At 42.5% G+C, this 22,420-nt stretch overlaps 3 protein-coding genes across 5 annotated transcripts in view; 2 read left to right on the top strand and 1 right to left on the bottom strand.

The window, feature by feature from the left end:
- Window positions 1-199, bottom strand: part of LOC308281963 (cytochrome P450 3A27-like) — a 29,466-nt gene extending 29,267 nt beyond the window's left edge. For both annotated transcript variants that reach the window (XR_013961888.1, XM_080722311.1), the window contains exon 1: window positions 26-199. Coding sequence is in view for 1 of the 2 variants with exons in the window: in XM_080722311.1 (XP_080578437.1) it covers window positions 26-96 (71 nt within the window). In the remaining variant the exon portion in view is untranslated. The remainder of the gene's footprint in view (window positions 1-25) is intronic.
- A 2,212-nt stretch (window positions 200-2,411) lies between these two features.
- Window positions 2,412-12,082, top strand: LOC308281860 (cytochrome P450 3A56-like). Its single transcript, XM_080722185.1, has 13 exons — window positions 2,412-2,549; window positions 2,906-2,999; window positions 3,158-3,210; window positions 5,086-5,185; window positions 6,084-6,197; window positions 6,434-6,522; window positions 6,696-6,844; window positions 7,589-7,716; window positions 7,972-8,047; window positions 8,328-8,488; window positions 9,328-9,554; window positions 10,368-10,530; window positions 11,308-12,082. Exons 1-13 carry the CDS (start codon window positions 2,476-2,478, stop codon window positions 11,395-11,397), a joined length of 1,518 nt encoding a protein of 505 aa, XP_080578311.1. The 5' UTR covers window positions 2,412-2,475; the 3' UTR covers window positions 11,398-12,082.
- Window positions 12,083-12,504: 422 nt separating this feature from the next.
- On the top strand, window positions 12,505-21,869 carry LOC308281861 (cytochrome P450 3A56-like). Of its 2 annotated transcripts, XM_080722186.1 has the most exons (13): window positions 12,505-12,612; window positions 12,855-12,948; window positions 13,098-13,150; window positions 13,697-13,796; window positions 15,044-15,157; window positions 15,824-15,912; window positions 16,022-16,170; window positions 16,432-16,559; window positions 17,499-17,574; window positions 17,993-18,153; window positions 18,997-19,223; window positions 19,341-19,503; window positions 19,988-21,869. In XM_080722186.1, exons 1-13 carry the CDS (start codon window positions 12,539-12,541, stop codon window positions 20,069-20,071), a joined length of 1,512 nt encoding a protein of 503 aa, XP_080578312.1. In that variant the 5' UTR covers window positions 12,505-12,538; the 3' UTR covers window positions 20,072-21,869. The 2 variants fall into 2 exon arrangements, with proteins under 2 accessions (XP_080578312.1, XP_080578313.1); XM_080722187.1 differs by lacking the exons at window positions 12,505-12,612; window positions 12,855-12,948; window positions 13,098-13,150; window positions 13,697-13,796 and adding an exon at window positions 14,157-14,680.
- Window positions 21,870-22,420: the final 551 nt, after the last annotated feature.

The following is a 22,420-nucleotide window of genomic DNA, read 5'->3' as shown; positions in this document are numbered from 1 at the left end:
CGTAATAAACTGGACAAGTCCTTACATTACAAAAAGGCAGATGAGTACAGCCAGCAGGGTCCATGTTTCCCCGGAGAAGAAAGGCAGGAAGCCCATGGTGGAGTCCTGTTCTCTTGCTTTACAGTCTCTGCAGTCAAACTCTGAACTGTGAGCTGAGTGTTCTCATGCGCTGTTTCCTTACAAAACAGCACTTCCTTCTTTGTGGGGTTGTACCTTATGTGACCTTTACTCCTCCTCAGGGGCGGCCTTTGGAATCTGACAAAACACAGCCTGCCGTGGCAACAGAGGAACGTGCAGTGATTTGGAGCCCCCCCCCCCCCCCCCCACCTCTCTCTCTCTCTCTCTGTCTCTCTCTCTTTCTCTCTCTCACACACACAACAAAGTATTGGGTAAACAAGGCTAAAGTAGCCTGAACACACCCGGCTCATGTTTACAGCACTGTTACATAAGTGCAGGGGTGTGTGTGTGTGTGTGTGTGTGTGTGTGTGTGTGTGTGTGTGTGTGTGTGTGTGTGTGTGTGTGTGTGTGTGTGTGTGTGTGTGTGTGTGTGTGTGTGTGTGTGTGCGTGCGTGCGTGCGTGCGTGCGTGCGTGCGTGCGTGCGTGCGTGCGTGCGTGCGTGCGTGCGTGCGTGCGTGCGTGCGTGCGTGCGTGCGTGCGTGCGTGCGTGCGTGCGTGCGTGCGTGCGTGCGTGCGTGCGTGCGTGCGTGCGTGCGTGCGTGCGTGCGTGCGTGCGTGCGTGCGTGCGTGCGTGCGTGCGTGCGTGCGTGCGTGCGTGCGTGCGCGTGTATGGATCAAAAACATGATTTGACTTGCCTGTGGTATTCTGTGAGATATTGGCATTTTTAATATAATTTTGTTTCATTTCATGAGTAATCTTTCATCAGTGGAAAACTCTTCATTACAAGCATCCAAATGTCAATTAAATTAAAGAGGTGGTGCCATAGTTTTGTACCTTTTCTGTTTTGTATGTAGACCCCCAGGTGTGGTTATAATATGCAAATATGTTTTCCCTGTGTATTTTTGGTTTCTTCCTGAAAGCTGAAAGCCTCCTGAGTCAAAAGGCCCAGTCGAAAAACACAGATTTAATGACATCATATAATCATCCCCTCCCCTTTTACCATTCACCCAACACTTTGGGTGTGGCTAACTTCAGCTGGGTCACTACCGCGACCAAGTATTTCCCGGTGAACCTAAGCGCAACGGTGGGGGCTTGGGAGTGTGGGGAACACGCACCACTGACTACTATTGCTGATGATGGAGAGGTTATATAGCTTAGCCTTTATGTATTGAGAATGAGAGGCACTCTTGCCGATTTAGTAAGAGACTCGTCGCCAATTGCAAGATAGTAAAAGTTATTTGGGGCCATGATGATATCCTTTTCTTCCCACAACTAGACTAAGGATTTATATTGTCTGTGTTATTGTTTACAACCACAATTATTCACGTGTGGCAAGATCGCGGTTCACTCGTTTTTAGTAGGCTATTAGTGTAGGCTTAGAAGCCTTTTCAGAAGTTAATTTAATGTTTTCCACTTAATGATTTCCTTTATCCTCATCTAATCTTGTGCAAATGCACGCAACTGTTTTCACAGGTTTTAAGGCCGTGTAGGCTTTTCAGAAGTTCATTTAATGTTCTCCATTTAATGATTTCCTTTATCGTCATCTTGCGCTAATGCACGTAACTGTTTCGCCAGGTTTTAAGGTCGTATTTTAGTTGTTTCTCATAAGCTCGCAACCCTCCTTGCCGATCGCCCCCCACCTTTGCGCTTAGGTTCACCTGGAAATACTCGGTTGCGTCACCACCCACCTGAACAAACAGACATACTTAATGAACTGGTGGGTGTGGCCACATAAAAACATAATGTTAACACTTTCTGTACACTGTTTTTTGAAAAAAAATCTTGTTTTAGGGGGGAATAAAATCATGGCACCCCATCTATAAGGAATGGCGAATTGGTCCCCTTTCACACGCGACGTGACAAAAGATATCCAGGAGTTTTATTTTGTTTTTCAACTGATTCTGACAGGAAATTAGGTCTACTAGCCAGGATTAAAAATCTACCCTAATCTGCTCGTGGCAAATACCCACTGCTTTAAGTAGGATGTGAGGGGTCTAACTAGGGGTTTGTCATGATGCTGAATCCATTGCAAGCATTTGTTTTGCACAAAAACATTCCTTAGGCTAAAAATTGCCCCCAAAAACGATGGTCTAGTGATGAGTCATCACTTTTTACATACTTACAGCAGATTAGGGTAGATTTTTTTATCCTGGCTAGTAGACCTAATTTCCTGTCAGAATCAGTTGAAAAACGAAATAAAACAATTTTATCCAACCTCTGCCATTTAATTACTGGACTAATTTGTCAATGATTCACCTGCTGGCCTCTGTTTGTTTAGCCCTACCAGGGAGGTTACCTGAGGAGAACAACATGAGTTGTTCAGACGTGCTCCAGGGAGAACAGACGTAGCTGAGCCATGATGGACTTCTTGCCGTGTTTCTCTGCCGAGACCTGGACTCTCCTGGTGGCCGTGGTCACCCTGCTTCTAGTGTAGGAGTCTCTCTTCATGATAATATGTGTGTGTGTGTGTGTGTGTGTGTGTGTGTGTGTGTGTGTGTGTGTGTGTGTGTGTGTGTGTGTGTGTGTGTGTGTGTGTGTGTGTGTGTGTGTGTGTGTGTGTGTGTGCGTGCGTGCGTGCGTGCGTGCGTGCGTGCGTGCGTGCGTGCGTGTGTGGTGTGTGTGCGCACACACGTGCGGGTGGATGTGCATGTGGGTGCTCACAAGTGTGTCGGTATGTGTGTGTTTATTCTACCTCTTCGCTTGAACACCCTTGTCGTACCTGTCTTCTTCTATTTAAGAAGTTGAAGTCATGTCTTTTAATTGACCTAATAATTCCTTTCACACAGGTACTTATATTATCCTTATGGGACGTTTAAGAGGCTGGGCGTTCCGGGTCCTACACCGATCCCTTTATTTGGCACCATGCTGGGTTATAGAAAGGTTGGAGACTCCACTATTGATTTTTCATTCATTTTTGCGTGGACATTGCCTTGTGTGGAAAGCACTGCATATAGTGCATAAAACCATATGTACATGTTTGAAGTAATAACATTTAGCCATTCACTTTGTGTTGTGATTTATTCATTGTTCACACCTAGGGACTCACTGATTTTGATATGGACTGCTTCAACAAGTATGGAAAAACATGGGGGTGAGTATCAACTGTATGTCTACCTATATATTACCTCCTGAGCTGCCTGCCTGTTTGTCCGTTTGTTGACAACAAAAACAACCAGCATCACACGTAAAAATCACTGGTCTTTCCTCACCCAACAAACTCTCAGTCACCAACGACAGAGCAATCACACACCTAGCGCTCACAATAGTGACCCTGATCACAACCTCAATCTTCACTTGAACTCAAGATTCAAGATTCATTTATTTAGTCCAGAGGGAAATTTGTCTTGGACATGCAGGCTGCTACATAACATACAAGACAAGACAAGACAAGACAAGACAAGACAAGACAAGACAAGACAAGACAAGACAAGACAATAAAAGAAAGAAAATTACAAAAAATTGTGCAAAACAATGACATATACGGGTCAAGTGCATACATTAAATTACATTACACTAGAGTCACAACACCCCACTAACGGCCTGAGTTTAGCAGAGTAACGGATATGGGAATAAATTAGTATTTGTATCTGTTCAGATGTCTTATCTTGTTTTTGACTGGGACTCTGTAACGTCTACCATTGATTGATTGATTGAAGAATTTATTAGAAGTTTGCTATAGAAAAAAGTACAGTTTCATGACAGTACAAATCACTGGTACAAGGTCAACTAAAAGGAGAGGGTTTTGTCCTGATGAAGATCTTTTGATCGAAACGTTGACGAGCAATAGCATTTGATGGAGCGTAACCAGTGTGCAGACTCTACTTGTTCTTCATGATTCTGCTTGTCTAGCACCTGGGCCACGGATGTGCGTGTACTATTCTTTTCATTATTTCCACAGGAACCACACTTTAAGTATCTCATATAACATTGAAAGACAGACGGATAGAACATAGTACTTTATCTAGGATAATATCAGTTTCAAAAGCATAACATCAAATACAAAGGCAGAAAAAAATTAAAGAAAAGGGGGGTAGCAGTTCGTATTCTGAATAAAGGACATGAGAGGGGTCGGCAATTATTTTCTTAGCTTTCTTAACTACACTTTCCTCAAAGATTGCTTGAAGTGTTGCGTGCTCCCTCACACCCATCACCTTCAATGCAATCCGAGCTAGTCTATTAATCTGTGCTTTTGACCTCACCGTCAAATTACCAAACCACACACACATTGTATAACGGATTGATCACAGCATGATAGAAAAGCAACATCACTCTCGGCTGGACACCAAACACCCTGAGCCTACAGAGAAAGTGAAGTCGCTGCTGGATCTTGGTACAAATGATTAACATGGACATCCCAGGATAACTTGCTATCAATATACACGCCCAAGTATTTGTATGAATCGACCTGAGCAATATTGACATTGTTTATCAGTAATGGAGTGTGGTCCCCCACATGACCTGGATCGAAAACCATTTCTTCTGTTTTTGTTCTGTTAACAGTGAGGTGATGGTCCTCACACCACTGTACAAATCTGCTTACCTCCTGCTCATAAACAGAGGTGCTTGTCTTATCATCTATAAGACCCAAAATGGCCGTGTCATCAGAGAACTTAATATTGGAAACACTAGGATGACTGCTGATACAGTCATTAGTGTAAGCTGTAAATAAACAGGGACTACTCACACAGCCTCACACTCAACTCACTTCATATTACTTCCATATATGGCTTTAAAATGGGGAAAAGCTCACTTTAGCTGGAATTTTGTCCACTGCCATTGCACACAAACACAATGGATCCAGGACTGTTTTGTGTTATCCTTTTAGCTCAAATGTCTGACTGTAGCTTGTGCTGTTTGCATTTCTGTCTAATACAGTATTCAATCAATCAATCAATCAATCAATCAATCAATCAATGTTTGAGATTCAGTGCTGTGCAACTGAAGTGTTTCTTCTTTGTGTGTCCAGTATCTATGATGGCCGCCAGCCAGTGCTGTGTATCACAGATCCTGTCATGGTGAAGGCTGTCATCGTTAAGGAGTGCTACTCTATATTCACCAATCGCAGGGTAAATGCACACACTCACCATATCACAATGTCACTTGGTTAAAGTTCATTTGTATTCCATCGGCAGGTGGTAAGATTCCGATCTGATAAAAAAAAAAGAGAAAAAAAAAAGCCAATATTCTCAAGTAGTCTTGCGTAGCCAGACGATCAGTGGTCTCTGCCTACTGAAATGACGGGGAAAATCCAAATTCAATGTATGGGCTAGAACCATTTTTATATACCCCTTTTTAATTTCCTACATTTCAATAATAATAATGTTTAAACAAAACAAAGACAACATTTCAATCAATTGAAAACAATGCCAACTTTTTTCAAAAGTATAAAAATAAAGAAATCCATAAACAAATATAAGTGTAAGAAGAAGGCAGAATAGCAGATCTACACACTCTGAGCTTGAAGATCTAGCGCCCAGCTGGGGAGATCACAGACATATTGTGAGCTCAGACATGCGAACAGACACGAGAACAGAGTAGACATGAGAACAGACACTCGATGCTCCTCTTCTCAGCTTGTTTGTGCGTAAAGGATTTATAACTTTTAGGTAAGAAAGAGGTGTCAAAGAATCCTGAGATGTAGTTCACATAAACATTTAAATTAACTCAGGTATTTACTGCTTGCCTTGAGTAGAGCAGCTGTGTAGTTAAGATCTGTCCGGAAGTCCTTTTTTAAACTCAAACCCCTCGTTATAAATTACACTTAGCTTGGGTCAGGGGTAACTCTCATTATTTGTTCTGTTGAAGTAGTAGCTAGACCATGCATGCGCTTGGCCTGAAAATCTAGGGTCCAAAATCTGCCAAACTCAAGGCCATCACATCTATTTTACGGCGTGGTCGGCCGTCTCTTGTCAGGATTAGTTTGAACACCCATTACTTTTGTTCCTATACCACAATGTGTCATAGAACTTCCATTTGAACGGGCCACTGTATGATGCCGTTTCCGTCGCTGAGGATGAGCAGTGGAGGAGAATCCGTGGCATCCTGTCTCCCACGTTCACCTCTGGACGACTGAAGGAGGTACAGTACTTTGTCTCCACACCCTGAACTGGTTCAACAAGTCCTTTACAGTAACTAGACACCGGCTGAAGTCCACACTAGCTGAAGTCCACACAGACACTCACAAACGCACGCACGCACGCACGCACGCACGCACGCACGCACGCACGCACGCACGCACGCACGCACGCACACACACACACACACACACACACACACACAACATTCATGAAGTGTGTTGCTCCTCTGTGCCTCAGATGTTTGGCATAATGAAAAACAACTCTGCTAACCTGGTCAGCAGCATGAAGAGGAAAGCTGACAAGGATGAAGCCTTAGAACTGAAGGAGTAAGAATCACACTGTGCATCATGTACAATACATGAACAACGTCTATAGCCTACAACCTCACGTTTTCAAGCCTGAAGAGTGTGTGTGTGTGTGTGTGTGTGTGTGTGTGTGTGTGTGTGTGTGTGTGTGTGTGTGTGTGTGTGTGTGTGTGTGTTTTGTGTGTGTTTTCAAGGTTTTTTGGAGCCTACAGTATGGACGTGGTGGCCAGCACATCGTTTAGTGTAGACATTGACTCACTCAACAACCCAACGGATCCCTTCGTCACCAACATCAAGAAGATGCTGAAGTTTGACCTGTTTAACCCGCTATTCCTCGCAGTTGGTAGGATTTTCTTCTTTTTTCCACTCCCTGGTCAGCCTGGTGGACTGGAGGTCAGGGGCGTTCAATGTTCCTATCGTATTTATGTCTGTGCCGGTTGAGGTTTATTTTTTTAGATTTTTGGGGGGGCTTTTTCTGCCTTTATTGATAGGTGTACAGCAGGCTGACAGGAAACAGGGGTAGAGATGGGGGAGTGACACGTTAGCAAAGGTCGTCAGGATTGGGACACGAACCTGCGATGCTGCAAGGGCTAGATTACCAGCCTAGGTGCCTGGACCACTAGAGGTTTATTTTAAACAATCACGTCGCTTATACGGCTTTCTCTCACTCCTGCCTACAGATCTTGTCAATACTTGCAAGCCATGGTGCTCATAGGGTAGGAGCCTATTATCTGTTTCTGCAGTATGAGGAGACTTGATGTACAAACAAGTACACTTCCTGATTATGTCGCAGGGACTTACCCCCAATCCAACCCTTGTGATACTGAGTGCCAAGCAGGCATTGGGTCCCATTTTTCTTTCTTTCTTTCAATCTTTGGTATAACCTGGCTGGGGATCAAACCCCAACCTCCCAGTGTCAGGGAGGATACTCTAACAACAAGACCACTGAGTTGGTTGATGAAGATTTAAATTCCATTAATTCAGTGTGGTATAAAAATCTACTTTTTGGGGGGTCTTACGTGTCCATTTGGTTATATTTGTTACATTATGTAATATTAGTCACCTTCTACCTTCTGACAATTTTCAGCTTTCTTCCCCTTCCTGGGTCCCATCTTTGAGAAGATGGAGTTTTCTTTTTTCCCCGCTGCCGTCACTGACTTTTTCTACTCTGCACTGCAGAAGATCAAGACCAACCGTGAGGCCACTGCACACAAAGTATGGTTATGTTTAGTTTAGTTTTTATTGGACAATTATTACAGGCACACAAACATGGGTTTATAAAAATGATCAAATGTAAAAAACTAAAGATGCAATTCCATTGTTGACCTTGATGAAAAGGTTTAACGTGTGTGTGTGTGTGTGTGTGTGTGTGTGTGTGTGTGTGTGTGTGCGTGCGTGCGTGCGTGCGTGCGTGCGTGTGTGTGATTGTTTGATTACATTTTGTAATAAAAAGTAGCTCGTGTTTTTCAGAGTCGCATAGATTTACTTCAGTTGATGATTGACTCCCAAAAAGGCAACAATCCCAAGGAAGATGAACCAATTAAAGGTGACTACTTCTTTCTGTTCCACTGAATGGTACTGGCACAACAGTTTCTTTTTTTAAGCCTTTATTGACAAGGATAGTGGAGAGAGAGAGTATAGGACAATGACATTCAGCAACTGGTCCGACTGGTCAGGAATCGAACCAGGGATTCCCATTCGCTGATCAGGGCGTTGATATGAAGCCTAGGCACATATCAGGATGCGTAAACAATGATAAAGTTAAAGCTAATGCTATATCTGGAAATAACCTGATAGATCATCTGTTATTATTCTTGTCTCCTCAGGTTTGAGCGACCATGAGATTCTCTCTCAGGCGATGATCTTCATCTTTGCTGGGTATGAAACCACCAGCAGTTCTCTCAGCTTCTTGGCCTATAACTTGGCAACAAACCCTCACACCATGAAATGTCTGCAGGAGGAGATAGATGCCACCTTCCCTGACCAGGTATACACAAACTGTAAGAAGCAGATAACTGGCTGTCACTTTGATGGGCCGGCTGCAAAGGGCTGTCCTTCACTAAACAAATCCGAAATATAAGGTGCTGTGAGTGAAAATTATAATGTAGGGGTGCCTCGGATTAAAGAAATATTCATGGGGTGCCCTGAGACAAAAAAAGTTTGGGAACCCCTGGTGTACACAATATAAAAGCATAAAAAACAAAAGAAACAAAGTCTTCGTCGACTAAGACCAAACCGACCAAGGGCATGATTAAAACAACATGTAACGTTCTGTGGAGCTCTACCATAGACCAGGGGTTTTCAAAGTGGGTGATGGGGCACCCTGGGGTGCCGCGACGGCAGTCCAGGGGTGCCGCGAGATCATTTGATAATATTTGGAATTTATTTGGACACTTGAAAAAATATTTAGTATCATTTTAAACTTGAAGTACAAAGTTATTTTCAGTCAGTTTTAACCAAAATGGCTATTATCTCAACGTTTTCCTCACAACATAATCACTAAAATATCGTCACTGTCGGGCAGAAATCTTGTATCTCCAAGTTTCAAATGTGTACGTCTTTTGGTAAAGCAAAGCCCTGCTTCATCATACCAGACTGTCGCACAAAACTAGTGAAAACAGCCGATCTACAAGCACACAACGCCTCGCATCGCGAGTGAAAATTATATTTTAGGGTGCCTCGGATTAAAAAACTATTTATGGGGTGCCCTGAGACAAAAAAGTTTGGGAACCCCTGCCATAGACATTCCACATAATGCTCGTACTCACTGCTACGTTTGGAGTGTTGTAATAATCCACACACAACCCAGTGCTTGTTGTCCTGCAGGCTCCAGTCCAGTATGAGGCGCTGATGCACATGGAGTACTTGGACAGTGTGGTCAACGAGTCTCTCCGCTTGTACCCCATCGCCCAGCGCCTGGAGCGTGTTGCCAAGGCATCTGTGGAGATCAATGGCCTCAAGATACCAAAAGATATGGTCGTCATGGTACCCACATGGCCCATGCACAGGGACCCTGCCGTGTGGCCTGACCCAGAAGAGTTTAAACCTGAGAGGTAGATGTGTGTGTGTGTGTGTGTGTGTGTGTGTGTGTGTGTGTGTGCACGCTTGCATTGCATGCGTGCATAGTGTGTGTGCACGTGTTAGAATCAGAATCAACTTTACAGTCACATCACCAATTTACAGGTAGAAGTGGGTGTAATTTTCTCCATCGTTGTTGTTGTTGTTGTTGTTTTTTTCATGAAGAGAAAATAATATGATGGCAGGGCCACAGGGAGAGCAAGGATAAAAATAACTGTAAAAGTAAGGGGCCTGCTGGTCTAGTGGTCCAGGCACCTACCACATAGGCTCTGATGCCTGACAGTATGTCGCGGGTTCAAGTCCTGATCCCAGCAACCCGTTGCATGTCATCCCCCATATCTCCCTGTTTCCTGTCTACCTACTGTACTATCAATAAAGGCAAAAAAGCCCCTAAAAGCCCCTAAAATATAAAACATTTTAATGTTTTTTTCTGCTTTAGGTCCACTGCCTGCCTAACCCAGACAATGAATAGCATATCCAAGCATGCACACTGCACAGTACACATAGAATAAAGACATTAAATGCCTTATTTCCATTTTCCAACAATGGTTTTATTGAAATATAACCACACCTGGTTACAGATGCATGTGCTACGTGCATGCATCTGTAACCAGGTGTGTCTATTAATTAATTTCACACATACACCAATACCTAATTTCAAGACGTCTTCGTCAATATGTATACATTACCTTACATGTTGATACCTCAATAATGATACATTACACATCGATACGATTATATTTCAATTATATTGCCCAGCCTTACTTGCTATTGTTGTTTACCATCAGGTTCAGCAAGGAGAACAAGGACTCGATCGACCCGTACACCTACATGCCTTTTGGCGCGGGGCCGAGGAACTGCATCGGAATGCGCTTTGCTCTGGTGATGATGAAACTGGCCTTAGTAGAGATCCTGCAGAAGTTTAGCTTCTCTGTGTGCAAAGAGACAGAGGTGAGACTGTGAATGTTTTTGATTTGCATAAACTGTTAATAATGGTTTTTATTAGGCATTTTCTATTCACTTAAGATAGAGCTAGAGAATGGCAGAAATGACAGTTCTCCATATGGAATCGATAACGCTGGACATTGCGTTGATGTGACTGAAGCACTATCCGCTCGATTGCACAGTAAAATCATCACACTTCATTTAAGAGAGTGTATACAAGTGAGGGTTTTTCATCAGAGTTAAAATCACACTCAGGACTGAACAGTCCTGTACTGTACTGTAATTGTAATTCAAAATGTACAAAAGTATTCGCATCAAAATGTACTTAAAGTACCAAAAGTAAAAGTACTAGTTATGAAGAATGTCTTGTCTAAATTGTGTAAATGTCTTTTGATAATAGCCGATCTACAAGCTCACAACGCGTTGCATCACGACACGTGAGCTTGTGGAGTAATGTAGTGGAGTAAAAGAACAATATTTGACTGAGATGTAGTGGAGTAGAAGTAAATGTATTGGAAATTTGAAAAACTCATTTAAAGTACTAACTATTACTAACTACTTAGTTTATACCACTGGTGAGAGGTAGAACAGTATCAGCAGAATCAGAATCATGTGCCTTTAATTCAGCAACGACTGCATTGAAGTGACAAAACAATGACATTCCATCTCATCTGTCCCCTATAACTGCTTTCATCATTAGAATTAAACAACAAAAGCTATTATGTCAGTGTTCCATTTTGTTCACGTCCTATATCTATAATATGTGCGTCATTTGCTTAACAGGTTCCCTTAGAGCTGGATAACCAGGGCCTGGTGGCACCAAAACGTCCACTTAAACTGAAGCTGGAGGCACGCCCCGGTGAAGCCAAATGACCAGCTGGTTATTCTCTCTCTACAATGATCTACACTGTTATACTGATGATATGCTGAACTCTACCTGCACATCCTTGTTGTCGGGTCGAAAGTTTCAAAACCTTATATGTCCACAACCATTCGTTTTGTATTTATAATTTAAATAATGTTTTAAAATAGTGAAAATACTGTAGCAGATCTACAAGCACAACGCCTCGCGATGTGAGGCGTTGTGCGCTTGTAGATCGATACTTTTCTGCAACACTTATTTTACACTTGGAGATTCGAGGTTTCTGCGTGACAGTGACTACATACATTCTCTCTTAATGCATGTTTAGATTATTTACACTGATCTATGGCTCACAACTCTGTACAGCATAATAATAACAAATCAAATCTCCATATTTTCAACTTTTTATTTGGCATTAAATAATAAATAAAATGTGCTAACAAAGTGCAATTTAGATTTTATTTGCTATGCTGTTATTTATACATACTGTATGCTTGGTTCTTTGTACCTGTGATCCTATAGTTTGCTGAGGCACTACTACTACACTGTTTCTCTGCATTATGTATGTGTTTACCTTGATTATGGTACATCACTCTGGATAAGAGGGTTTGCTAAAAGCCTACACCGTAAATTGTGATACCACACCATGTTATAGATTTGTACAGATATTAATAAAGGTGTTTGGAGTTCTTTTCTTAAAACCAGCAAAAGGGTATTTTTATTTATTTTTATTCCATGAGGAATCTTTCACACCTGGAAAACTCTTAATTGCAAGCATCCAAATGTTATCAGATAATCATGAAACTGAAATGTTTTTGATCCCTTTCACACGCGAGGTATGTGATAACAGAGGCTATTCAGGACTCAGGAGTGGCTATCATCTGCTGGTCTTATGAAATGCAGTTTATAGTCCATGATAGATGGTGGAAAATAACAGATTTGCAAGCCTAAACATGTCACGACACATACCGGTAGGTAAATCATTGACTAATCTTTTTATTTGTCACTGATTCACCTCTGCCTCTCTGCTCATTCATAGGTTGACCTCTCACTTGTATACTCCTCCCAGGGAGGTTACCTGGGGATAAAAACTTTATTCTTTATTTTGTATTTGTTCAGACGTGCTCAAGGGAGAACAGACGTAGCTGAGCCATGATGGACTTCTTGCCGTTTTTCTCTGCCGAGACCTGGACTCTCCTGGTGGCCGTGGTCACCCTGCTTCTAGTGTAGGAGTCTCTCTTTATGATAGTTTGTTGTGTGTGTGCGCATGTGCATGTGAAGTCCAACGTGTGTATGTGTGTGTGTGTGTGTGTGTGTGTGTGTGTGTGTGTGTGTGTGTGTGTGTGTGTGTGTGTGTGTGTGTCTATTCTACCGCTTGAACTAGAGCTCTGTTCTTTTTTTTATAAGTTGAAGTGATGTATTTTGAATTTTCTAATAATGCTTATTCATAATAATTCTTTTCACGAAGGTACTTATATTATCCTTATGGGACGTTTAAGAGGCTGGGCGTCCCGGGTCCAACACCGATCCCTTTATTTGGCACCATGCTGGCCTATAGAAAGGTTGGAGACTGATTTTTTGTTTTTGTTAGTGCACGCCCTTACTGATGCAAATGACCTGCGTAGTTTATACATCATATTCTGTACATGTTCCAAGAGTCCACATTAGCCATTTACTCCATATCATGATTTATGTTATTGTTCACACCTAGGGATTCACTAATTATGATATGGACTGCTTCAACAAGTATGGGAAAACATGGGGGTGAGTATTTACTATTTTACTGTCCAATTACCTTCAGAGCTGCATGACTGTCTGTTTTTTTGACAACAAAAACAAACTTAGTTGCCAGCATACAATACTACCTCTGAAATCTTTGGTTCTTTCCACGCCCAAACTCTGTCATGACTCTCACAGTCACACTATATGTGTAGCACTAGCACTCACAAAATGACACAATGACCCTGATCACAACCTCAATTGTCACTTCACATTAGGTATATAGGACTGCAAAATGGAGGAAAGCTCTCTTTATCGAGCAGGAATTCCATCTACTCCGCTATTGCAGCATTAAAACAACCCACATTTATTTTATATACTTATGGAGATTCCATGTATTGTCTTTTTCAGTATGTTGCTGTGTTTATATCTGTGTTTCTGTGTTGAACAGGCTCTGAAAACAAATCTCCCTCTGGGACAATAAAAGTTTAATATTATACTGTTTGTGTGTGGGTACGCATCTAATGGCGAGCGTGATGTTTGGGATTCAGTGCAACTGAAGAGTTTCTTCTTTGTGTGTCCACTGTCCAGCATCTACGATGGCCGCCAGCCAGTGCTGTGTATCACAGATCCTGCCATGGTGAAGGCTGTCCTCATTAAGGAGTGCTACTCTATATTCACCAATCGCCGGGTAAATGCACACTCTCACCATTATGCACCAAAAAGGTATAGTCTTGCATAGCCTGGCATGCAATCAGTGATCTGATCTCTGCCTACTGATAAGTCTGGGGGAATCTTAATGCATTGAATGGACTGCCTAGAGCTGCCGCCCACTGCATTGAAACCAAATATCACAGTCCCAGTATGAAGGGCCGCCCTAAAGGTAAATATTGTGAGTTGTGCTCCGGCGAGAGCTCCTTTGGTCCGAGCAAATCAGAGCATGTAGCTGCATGCGCCCTGCCGGTATAATCTCTTTCTGTGGTGTCAAGTGTACACAGTATACTGCAGGGTTCCCCAATGGGCGGCCCGCGGGCCGCAGGGGGCTGCTGTCTGGCCCCCACCAACCCCAGTAATAATGGTGGTATAAGAGCAGCAACAACACTATATCGTCATTGTCGGGTAGAAAACCCGTATCTTAAAATGTGTACGTTCTTTCGCAAAGTAAAACTCTGCTTCATCAAACAAGGCCATCGCACAAAAGTAGTATGATAAATGCAAAACAAACAGTTTTGGACATATAAGATTTTCACCCGACAACGACGATATCTGAACTGTCACTGGAGTAGCGGGAACGCCACCGTCGCCCCCTGCAATGTTGTGGCCCTCGGCTTGGTACCCTAGACATAATTTGGCCCTTGGGGAAAACTAATTGGGAAACCCTGGTATACTGTATGCCTATACTCCAAGCCTACAGTATTTATTTTTTAAAGATTTGTTTTTTGGGCTTTTATGCCTTTATTGGATAGGACAGTAGACTGACAGGAAATGGAGGGAGAGACGGGAAGTGACATGCGGCAAAGGTCATCCGGATCGGGAATCGAACCGGCGACGCCGACAGGCATCAGTGCCTATGTGGTATGTGCCTGGACCAGTAGGCCAGCGGGCGCCCCCAAACCTACAGTATTTCAGAGCACAGCATGGTTCTGGCTGGCTTGTCACTCCTGGGCCATATTAAGAAGGTCTTATTTCCACATCATATGCCGTAATTAAGTCATAACGCCACCTCTTATGAGCAATCCCTATTTAGCAAGTTGTTGTGGATGTAGTTCCCCAGAAACAACTCGGTTGTGGGTTGGTTGTGCGCAGCGTCGGTTTTCCTTGTAGGAGACTGGGGTTCGAACCCAGCTTGGGTCTAAATCACTACAGATAGATAGATAGACCTTTATTGATTCTGCAAGGGAAATTTTGTTATATCAGTTGTTTGTTAATGTGTCATAGAACTTCCATTTGAACGGGCCAATGTATGATGCCGTGTCCATCGCTGAGGATGAGCAGTGGAGGAGAATCCGTGGCATCCTGTCTCCCACTTTCACCTCTGGACGACTGAAGGAGGTACTGTACTTTGTCTCCACACCCTGAACGGCTTTAACTAGTAGAGCAGTGGTTCCCAAACCTTTTAGCTCGATTCAAGACCCAAAAGAGAGAAGACGTTTGCTTGGGACCCAAACTGGTGAAAACAGCAGATCTACAAGCTCACAATGCGTCGCTTCGTGCCGTGTTGTGAGCTTGTAGATCAGCTTTCACTACTTCTTAAGCTGGTTGCACATTGCTGCGTTTCTTTGTTGTGTTTTGGAAATCCAATATCAGCAAAAACCTTTTTCAGGCCAAGAAGAGAGAAAGCAGGGACCCAGTGGCGACAGCTGCGAATATCGGAAAAAAACTACCCTGGTCCGAAAAATAATAATACGCACACGGCAGTGTGCAAACGTGCTTGACATAACATGAGTTTATTTGATTTTATTTATGTACTCCATAATTCGCTCCGATATAAAATTAACGCAGCAGTGTGCAAAGACCTCACACTCACATCACACACACACACACACACACACACACACACACACACACACACACACACACACACACACACACACACACACACACACACACACACACACACACACACACACACACACACGCGCGCACACACACACACACACACACACACACCAGTGTAACTTCTCCATTCATCAAGTGTGTTGCTCCTCTGTGCCTCAGATGTTTGGCATAATGAAAAACCACTCTGCTAACCTGGTCAGCAGCATGAAGAGGAAAGCTGACAAGGATGAAGCCTTAGAGCTGAAGGAGTAAGAACCACACTCACTGTCATTACTCATTATATGAACAATGTCTATACAACATGTCTATACAAGTTTTCAAGCCTGAAGTGTGCGTACGTGCGTGTGTGTTTTCAAGGTTTTTTGGAGCCTACAGTATGGACGTGGTGGCCAGCACATCGTTTAGTGTAGACATTGACTCACTCAACAACCCAACGGATCCCTTCGTCACCAACATCAAGAAGATGCTGAAGTTCAACCTGTTTGACCCGCTATTCCTCGCAGTTGGTATGTTTTTTAAAGTTATAAATATATTGTGTCTCTATCTAACCTGACAACTTCTGCAGCTGCTCAGCAAAATCCTCAGTGTTGATTTAACTGTTCATTTGTACAAAATGGACCCATGCATGCAAGTTTATTCTCACACTCTGTAAGAGTACCATCCTGGTGACATTTATACTTGGTATTTTCCAGTATGGAACTCAACTTGCAGATACTGTTAATCCAGTCAACTTTAAGGCATTTGTATCTATAATATCTTAATTTCAGCTTTCTTCCCCTTCCTGGGTCCCATCTTTGAGAAGATGGAGTTTTCTTTTATCCCCGCCTCTGCCACTGACTTTTTCTACTCTGCACTGCAGAAGATCAAGACCAACCGTGAGGCCAGTGCACACAAAGTATGGTTTACTTTATTTTAGTTCATTTTAAAGACACAAACTATTATTATTCCAAAACATAATCAAAGATGAAAAAGAACACAGTGTGTGTGTGTGTGTGTGTGTGTGTGTGTGTGTGTGTGTGTGTGTGTGTGTGTGTGTGTGTGTGTGTGTGTGTGTGTGTGTGTGTGTGTACTTTATACTAGTTTAATAAAAGGGATTCATGTTTATTTCTCTTTCAAAAAACTTTTGGTCATTTTATCGTCTAACCAGGCTTTTATGAACAACCTGAACCGTTTTTAATTTTCTTCATTCAGTTTTTAGATATCTGATGTAAATGTTACCAGGCCCTCCTCCTCCAGGGCTGTTCCCCATACAAACCCATTATAACTTCAAACTCCATTTTAACCATGACAGATTAATTAAAAACAGTCATTATTTTTTTCTGGTGACTCATATCTACCCTCCTAATACGTGAACAGGCTGTGTTTTTTCAATAACCTTTTTCATTTATTTTTTATATTTTTTTATTGTATTAACTTTTTTCCATTTCCCCAAAGAATTATTAAAAATAAATGAAAACACTTATAGACAAAACACGTATAAGGAGGGTAGTATGAGTTACCAGAAAAGATTATGGGTGTTTTTATTGAATTTATCATGGTTAAAATGGAGTTTGAAGTTACAATGGGTGTGTATGGAGAGAGGCCCTGGTCCTGGAGGGCCTGATAACATTTACATAAAATATCTAAATATTGAATCAAGCAAATTAAAATCTGTTCAGGCTGTTAATTAAAAGCCTGATTAGATGATAAAATGACCAAATGTTTGTGTGTGTGTGTGTGTGTGTGTGTGTGTGTGTGTGTGTGTGTGTGTGTGTGTGTGTGTGTGTGTGTGTGTGTGTGTGTGTGTGTGTCTGTGTGAAATATCCCTTTGTGAAATATCCCTTTAACTTTTCAGAGTCGGGTAGACTTCCTTCAGTTGATGATTGACTCCCAAAAAGGCAACACCCCCAAGGAAGAGGAACCAATTAAAGGTGACTATTGCTTTTCCACCGCATGATACTGGCACGACTTGTCGTGATTTGACTCTACTCGTCTTGACTCATTACTTGGTTGTTAGCAGAAAGGACCCCCTCTCAATGTAGTCAGTTGTCATATCCTTCTACAGAAAAATCCTAAACAAGCAAACCGTGTACTTTAAAATAGTACATCTACAAGATCTACAAGCTTACAAGGTGTTGCAAACTTGCAATGCAAAGCGTTGTGAGCTCGTAGATCTGTTTTCCCCCCTATTATGATAGGCCCTATAGGGATGCTTAGGTTCAAGTGGTTAAAGTTAATGCTAACTAATGGTAATTCTTTATGGACGTGATCTGACATACACAGACACAGAAAAAAAAAACATCTGCCATGTCATCATTCATCAATCACGTCTAATTCTTGTCTCCTCAGGTTTGACCGACCATGAGATTCTTTCTCAGGCGATGATTTTCATCTTTGCTGGCTATGAAACCACCAGCAGTTCTCTCAGCTTCCTGGCTTATAACTTGGCAACAAACCCTCACATCATGAAACGTCTGCAGGAGGAGATAGATGACACCTTCCCTAACCAGGTAAGAAGTAGACAATTGGTGGCCTTCAAGCATTTCACTTCCCAAGTGAAATAAATGTCTATGCAGGGTGCAAAGGGCTGTCCTTGACCGAACAAATTCTTATTTGGTTAATAGTCACAGGAACTTGTCTACTAATCGATTAGTTGATTTAATCAACAAATCAGTCAAATTGTGTTTGCTGCAGTCACGCAGAGAACTTCAGTTTGGTGAGGTTGAGAACTAATCATTCTTATGTCATTAATGGCGTAGTTCACCAACTTCACCCCCAAAATGAAACATTTTCTATTGATTACTCATGCCACGGAGACTTGAGTTCATGAACATTTTTATGTATTTGTCGCATTCCTAAGACAATAATTTGATTACAATACATTTACCCCCGTTGATTCTGGATGGGTACCCAACTGCATTTGGGTCCCCAATCTCCCCATCCGGAATTAATGGGGGTACTTTTACTATAATCACATTTTTGGCTTAGGAATGCGTGACAAATACAAAAAATATATTATTGAACTCAAGTCTCCATGGCGTGAGTAATCAATTTTGGGGGTGAACTACTCCTTTAATGGCTAATTGCTATTAAAGATGGCAGAATTCAACGGTAATATACAGAGTTTATAATTGATGTGCCCGGGAAAAAATAATACAAAACACAAATCAACAAACAAAGTCTTTGTCAACTAAGACCAAACTGACCGAGGACAGCCCTCGTAAAAATGCCATGTAACATTCAATGAAATGCTACGATAGACACTCCATGCGTATAATGTCTGTGTTCTGAGTCCCAGCCAAGTTGGAGTGTTGTAATAATCCACACACAACCCAGTGCTTGTTGTCATGCAGGCTCCAGTCCAGTATGAGGCGCTGATGCACATGGAGTACTTGGACAGTGTGGTCAACGAGTCTCTCCGCTTGTACCCCATCGTCTTGCGCCTGGAACGTGTTGCCAAGGCATCTGTGAAGATCAATGACTTAACAATTCCAAAAGATACGGTCGTCATGGTACCCATATGGCCCATGCACAGGGACCCTGCCGTGTGGCCAGATCCAGAGAAGTTTAATCCTGAGAGGTGTGTGTGTGTGTGTGTGTGTGAGTGAGAGTGTGTTCCACCAATAGATTATTCACATGAAACAAACCAACACAGAAAGAAACCTTTCACTGCCTTGCTGTTGTTGTTTACCATCAGGTTCAGCAAGGAGAACAAGGACTCGATCGACCCGTACACCTACATGCCTTTTGGTGCGGGGCCGAGGAACTGTATCGGAATGCGCTTTGGTCTGGTGTCGATGAAACTGGCCATAGTAGAGATCCTGCAGAAGTTTAGCTTCTCTGTGTGCAAAGAGACAGAGGTGAGACTGTGAATGTTCTTTGGGGGCTTTTCTACCTCTTCATAGTACAGTAGGTAGACAGGAAACAGGGAGAGAGATGGGGAGTGACATGCAGAAAAGGTCGCCGGGATCGGGATTTGAACCCAAGAATCGCTGTCATGCATCAGAGTTACTGCTGTAGAGTAAGATGTCAGGGACCGCTAGGCCAGCGGGCGCCCCAAATGTCCTATTTTTTATTTATTTTTTCCATAAGCTGTTAAAGGTGCTGTAGTTACATTTTACATGTACAAAAAAAGGGGGAAAAAAAGAATGAAAGACAAAATCATTGTGTTTTTTGTAGTAACAGCCAGGGGTCTCCCAGTCTCGCCCTTTTTTCGTCCATTACCCCTTGTCCCTAAACTTTATTTTGACTGTGTGTGTGTGCGTGCGTGTGTGTGTGTGTTATTGTTTTTTGAGTGGTTTCATTTGTTCTCATCCTATCTCTGCTTGTGTCATTTGCTTATAGATTCCTATAGAGATGGATATCCAGATGATGCTGATGCCAAAACGTCCTGTTAAACTGAAGTTGGTGCCACGTACACCCTGCTAATGCGACCAAACACCAATTACTGTAAAGTGAAGCTGGTACCAGCACTCCAGGGTGTGTGGACAGTATCAGGAAGTCTTGCCGTGAAAGGGGCATGGAGTGATGGAACATAATACTTATACTTTCTGTAACGCTATGAAATATCAAAATTGGAAACACAAGAACAAACATAACAAAATCTTTCGTGTTTAGAAATGTCTGTGTGGAATAAATGGGGTCCCCATGGGTTCTATGTTCCCCAGGTTCTATGTTCCCCACTCCCCCCCAAAAAAGGTTCTATGTTCCCTAGGTTCTATGTTCCCCACCCACTCTCCCCACAAAAAGGTTCTATGTTCCCAACTCAACAAAAAAAAAAAAAAAAGATCACTGTATGTTCTCCCAAAAAAAAGAAAAAGAAAAGAAAAAGCATAATATGTTCCTAACTCAAATGCAGGACATGGTGGGACATCTGGGCACTAAGAAATTGTGGGCAATCCTAATTTAGGTGCCCAGTTGCCCGCATGTCCCTATAGTTCCCAGATGTCTCCACCTCTAAGTGCCCACATGTCCTTAGTGCCCAGATGTCCAAGTGCCCACTCGTCCAGATGCCCAGTCATAACAAGAGTATGGTGCCCAGATGTCACTAGTGCCCCCTGTCCTACTAGTATTCATAATTTCTCCTCATTATTGTGTGTTTAGAGTTGTTATTAATAATTAGAAATGAATGTTTCCTGCATTTTTGGATGAGTGGGGAACATATAACCTTTTTTGTGGGGGTAAGTGGGGAACATAGGTACAGTCCCAAATAAATTGCTGTTGCCAAGCATTTGCCCTCTGGTGTGGGTGTTTTGCTTAATATGTACTGTATATGTAGTGATGCGCGTCTTGCGTGATAGCGGGGATTGAACCCAGGCTTCCCATTCACCATACCAACTCACAACCCATCGTGCCAATAGGGCTGAGCCCGAATGGCAGGGCTGTGTGTGGCCTGATTCATAACTGTACTAACTATGGGGGCTACAATACATATGCGTGTAGGTTAGACCTCTTCAAATGTTCCTTTGAGCTATATGTGTCAGGAAGACAACCCAAACTTGAGTTGACCTTCTGTTGACGCAGCTACAGTACACGTCAATCCATGCAGGGGACTGCATCCAATCTGGCCATTGCTTAAAAATGTGCTTGTCCATATACTGTATGCCCAATATATATTGTACCAATTATGACATAACTAATGGTGTGCTAGCCTAAATAAATGTGTTCTACATTTAAGCTTAGCTGAAATCATTTGTGCTTGTGCCCTTCAGTGAATGCATAGTGTTTAGTCTGCACCAAGACAGTTAAGTATAATAGCCAGACTCTAATGGTGAGGGGGGGAGAAATCATCATTCTCAGCTGTAAAGACCATGACAAAATCGGTTATATGTGAAAACTGCCAATATCATGCAAACCTCTATTGTTAATACAGCTGCAGCTACAGTTGCTGAAACTGGAACCGATCTGCAGGGACAATTGGCCGATGAGAGCTGTGTGTGGAAAAAGTACATGTTTCTGTTTGCACAAACATTACCCCATTCCAAGCGTACATTATAACAATGTATGTAGCCCTTTGGGCACTTTTTGTTTCACTAGTGGAGAACCCTCCACGTGAAAAAATTTAGTCATTATTGCTGGCTTTCAGACATTGGCTAATTGAAAGGCCAACCCCTGTTTCCCATGTATTTAAGCCATTTTGTAGACGCTCCATGCTATGACCTGACAAAGATGTATTGACATCGAAACATTGTCACTATTGCCTGCACCCTGTAACCAATAAATAACGCTCAAAGAGTCTGTGTTTGCTCCAGTACATTCCTTCTGCATATTCAAGTCCCGTTCCTGAGATGCACCGACCGGCCTGAACTAGGCAGGAGGCGCGGTGGACATACTCTTCATGCGTACATTATAACAACTTACATATTTTTGGAGGAAGGACATACTTACATACAATAATCAGAGGTGTAATACATGCAGGAATGGTGTGTATCATGTGTTGTTAGAGTAGGCCAATGTGTTCTTATGCATGAGTCCTCAGTGACGTCTCATTCTTGAAAAACAAGGTGTTGCGTCCCAATTACCACTTTCAACCTGGTGTGTGTGTGTGTGTGTGTGTGTGTGTGTGTGTGTGTCTGTGTGTGTGTGTGTGTGTGTCTATATATCTAACTATGAATTTACCGAATGTCTGTCTGTCCGCATGCTGACATCACTGATACTAAACAGTGTCACAATGCCCAACTGAGTGACATCACTACAGTGTCCACATTTGGAGATGATGACATCACAGACTGGCCTGTACACAGAACACCATATAAGCCTTATTCACGGCCCGCCCAC

Source organism: Nannobrachium achirus (assembly GCF_963921795.1).
Source record: "Nannobrachium achirus genome assembly, chromosome: 3".
Taxonomy (NCBI): Eukaryota; Metazoa; Chordata; class Actinopteri; order Myctophiformes; family Myctophidae; genus Nannobrachium; species Nannobrachium achirus.
Note: the sequence above shows the minus strand (reverse complement) of the source record. Positions and strands in the feature narration are given on the sequence as shown.

What these genes read in the sequence shown, in the direction of transcription:
- LOC308281860 (XM_080722185.1), top strand. Translation starts at nt 2,476, where the DNA reads ATGATGGACTTCTTGCCGTGTTTCTCTGCCGAGACCTGGACTCTCCTG. An exon ending in GTGAGGCCACTGCACACAAA is followed by an intron (nt 7,717 to 7,971) that starts GTATGGTTATGT and finishes CGTGTTTTTCAG; the next exon opens with AGTCGCATAGATTTACTTCA. An exon ending in ATGCCACCTTCCCTGACCAG is followed by an intron (nt 8,489 to 9,327) that starts GTATACACAAAC and finishes GTTGTCCTGCAG; the next exon opens with GCTCCAGTCCAGTATGAGGC.
- LOC308281861 (XM_080722186.1), top strand. Translation starts at nt 12,539, where the DNA reads ATGATGGACTTCTTGCCGTTTTTCTCTGCCGAGACCTGGACTCTCCTG. An exon ending in CCATGCTGGCCTATAGAAAG is followed by an intron (nt 12,949 to 13,097) that starts GTTGGAGACTGA and finishes GTTCACACCTAG; the next exon opens with GGATTCACTAATTATGATAT. An exon ending in GAGAAGTTTAATCCTGAGAG is followed by an intron (nt 19,224 to 19,340) that starts GTGTGTGTGTGT and finishes GTTTACCATCAG; the next exon opens with GTTCAGCAAGGAGAACAAGG.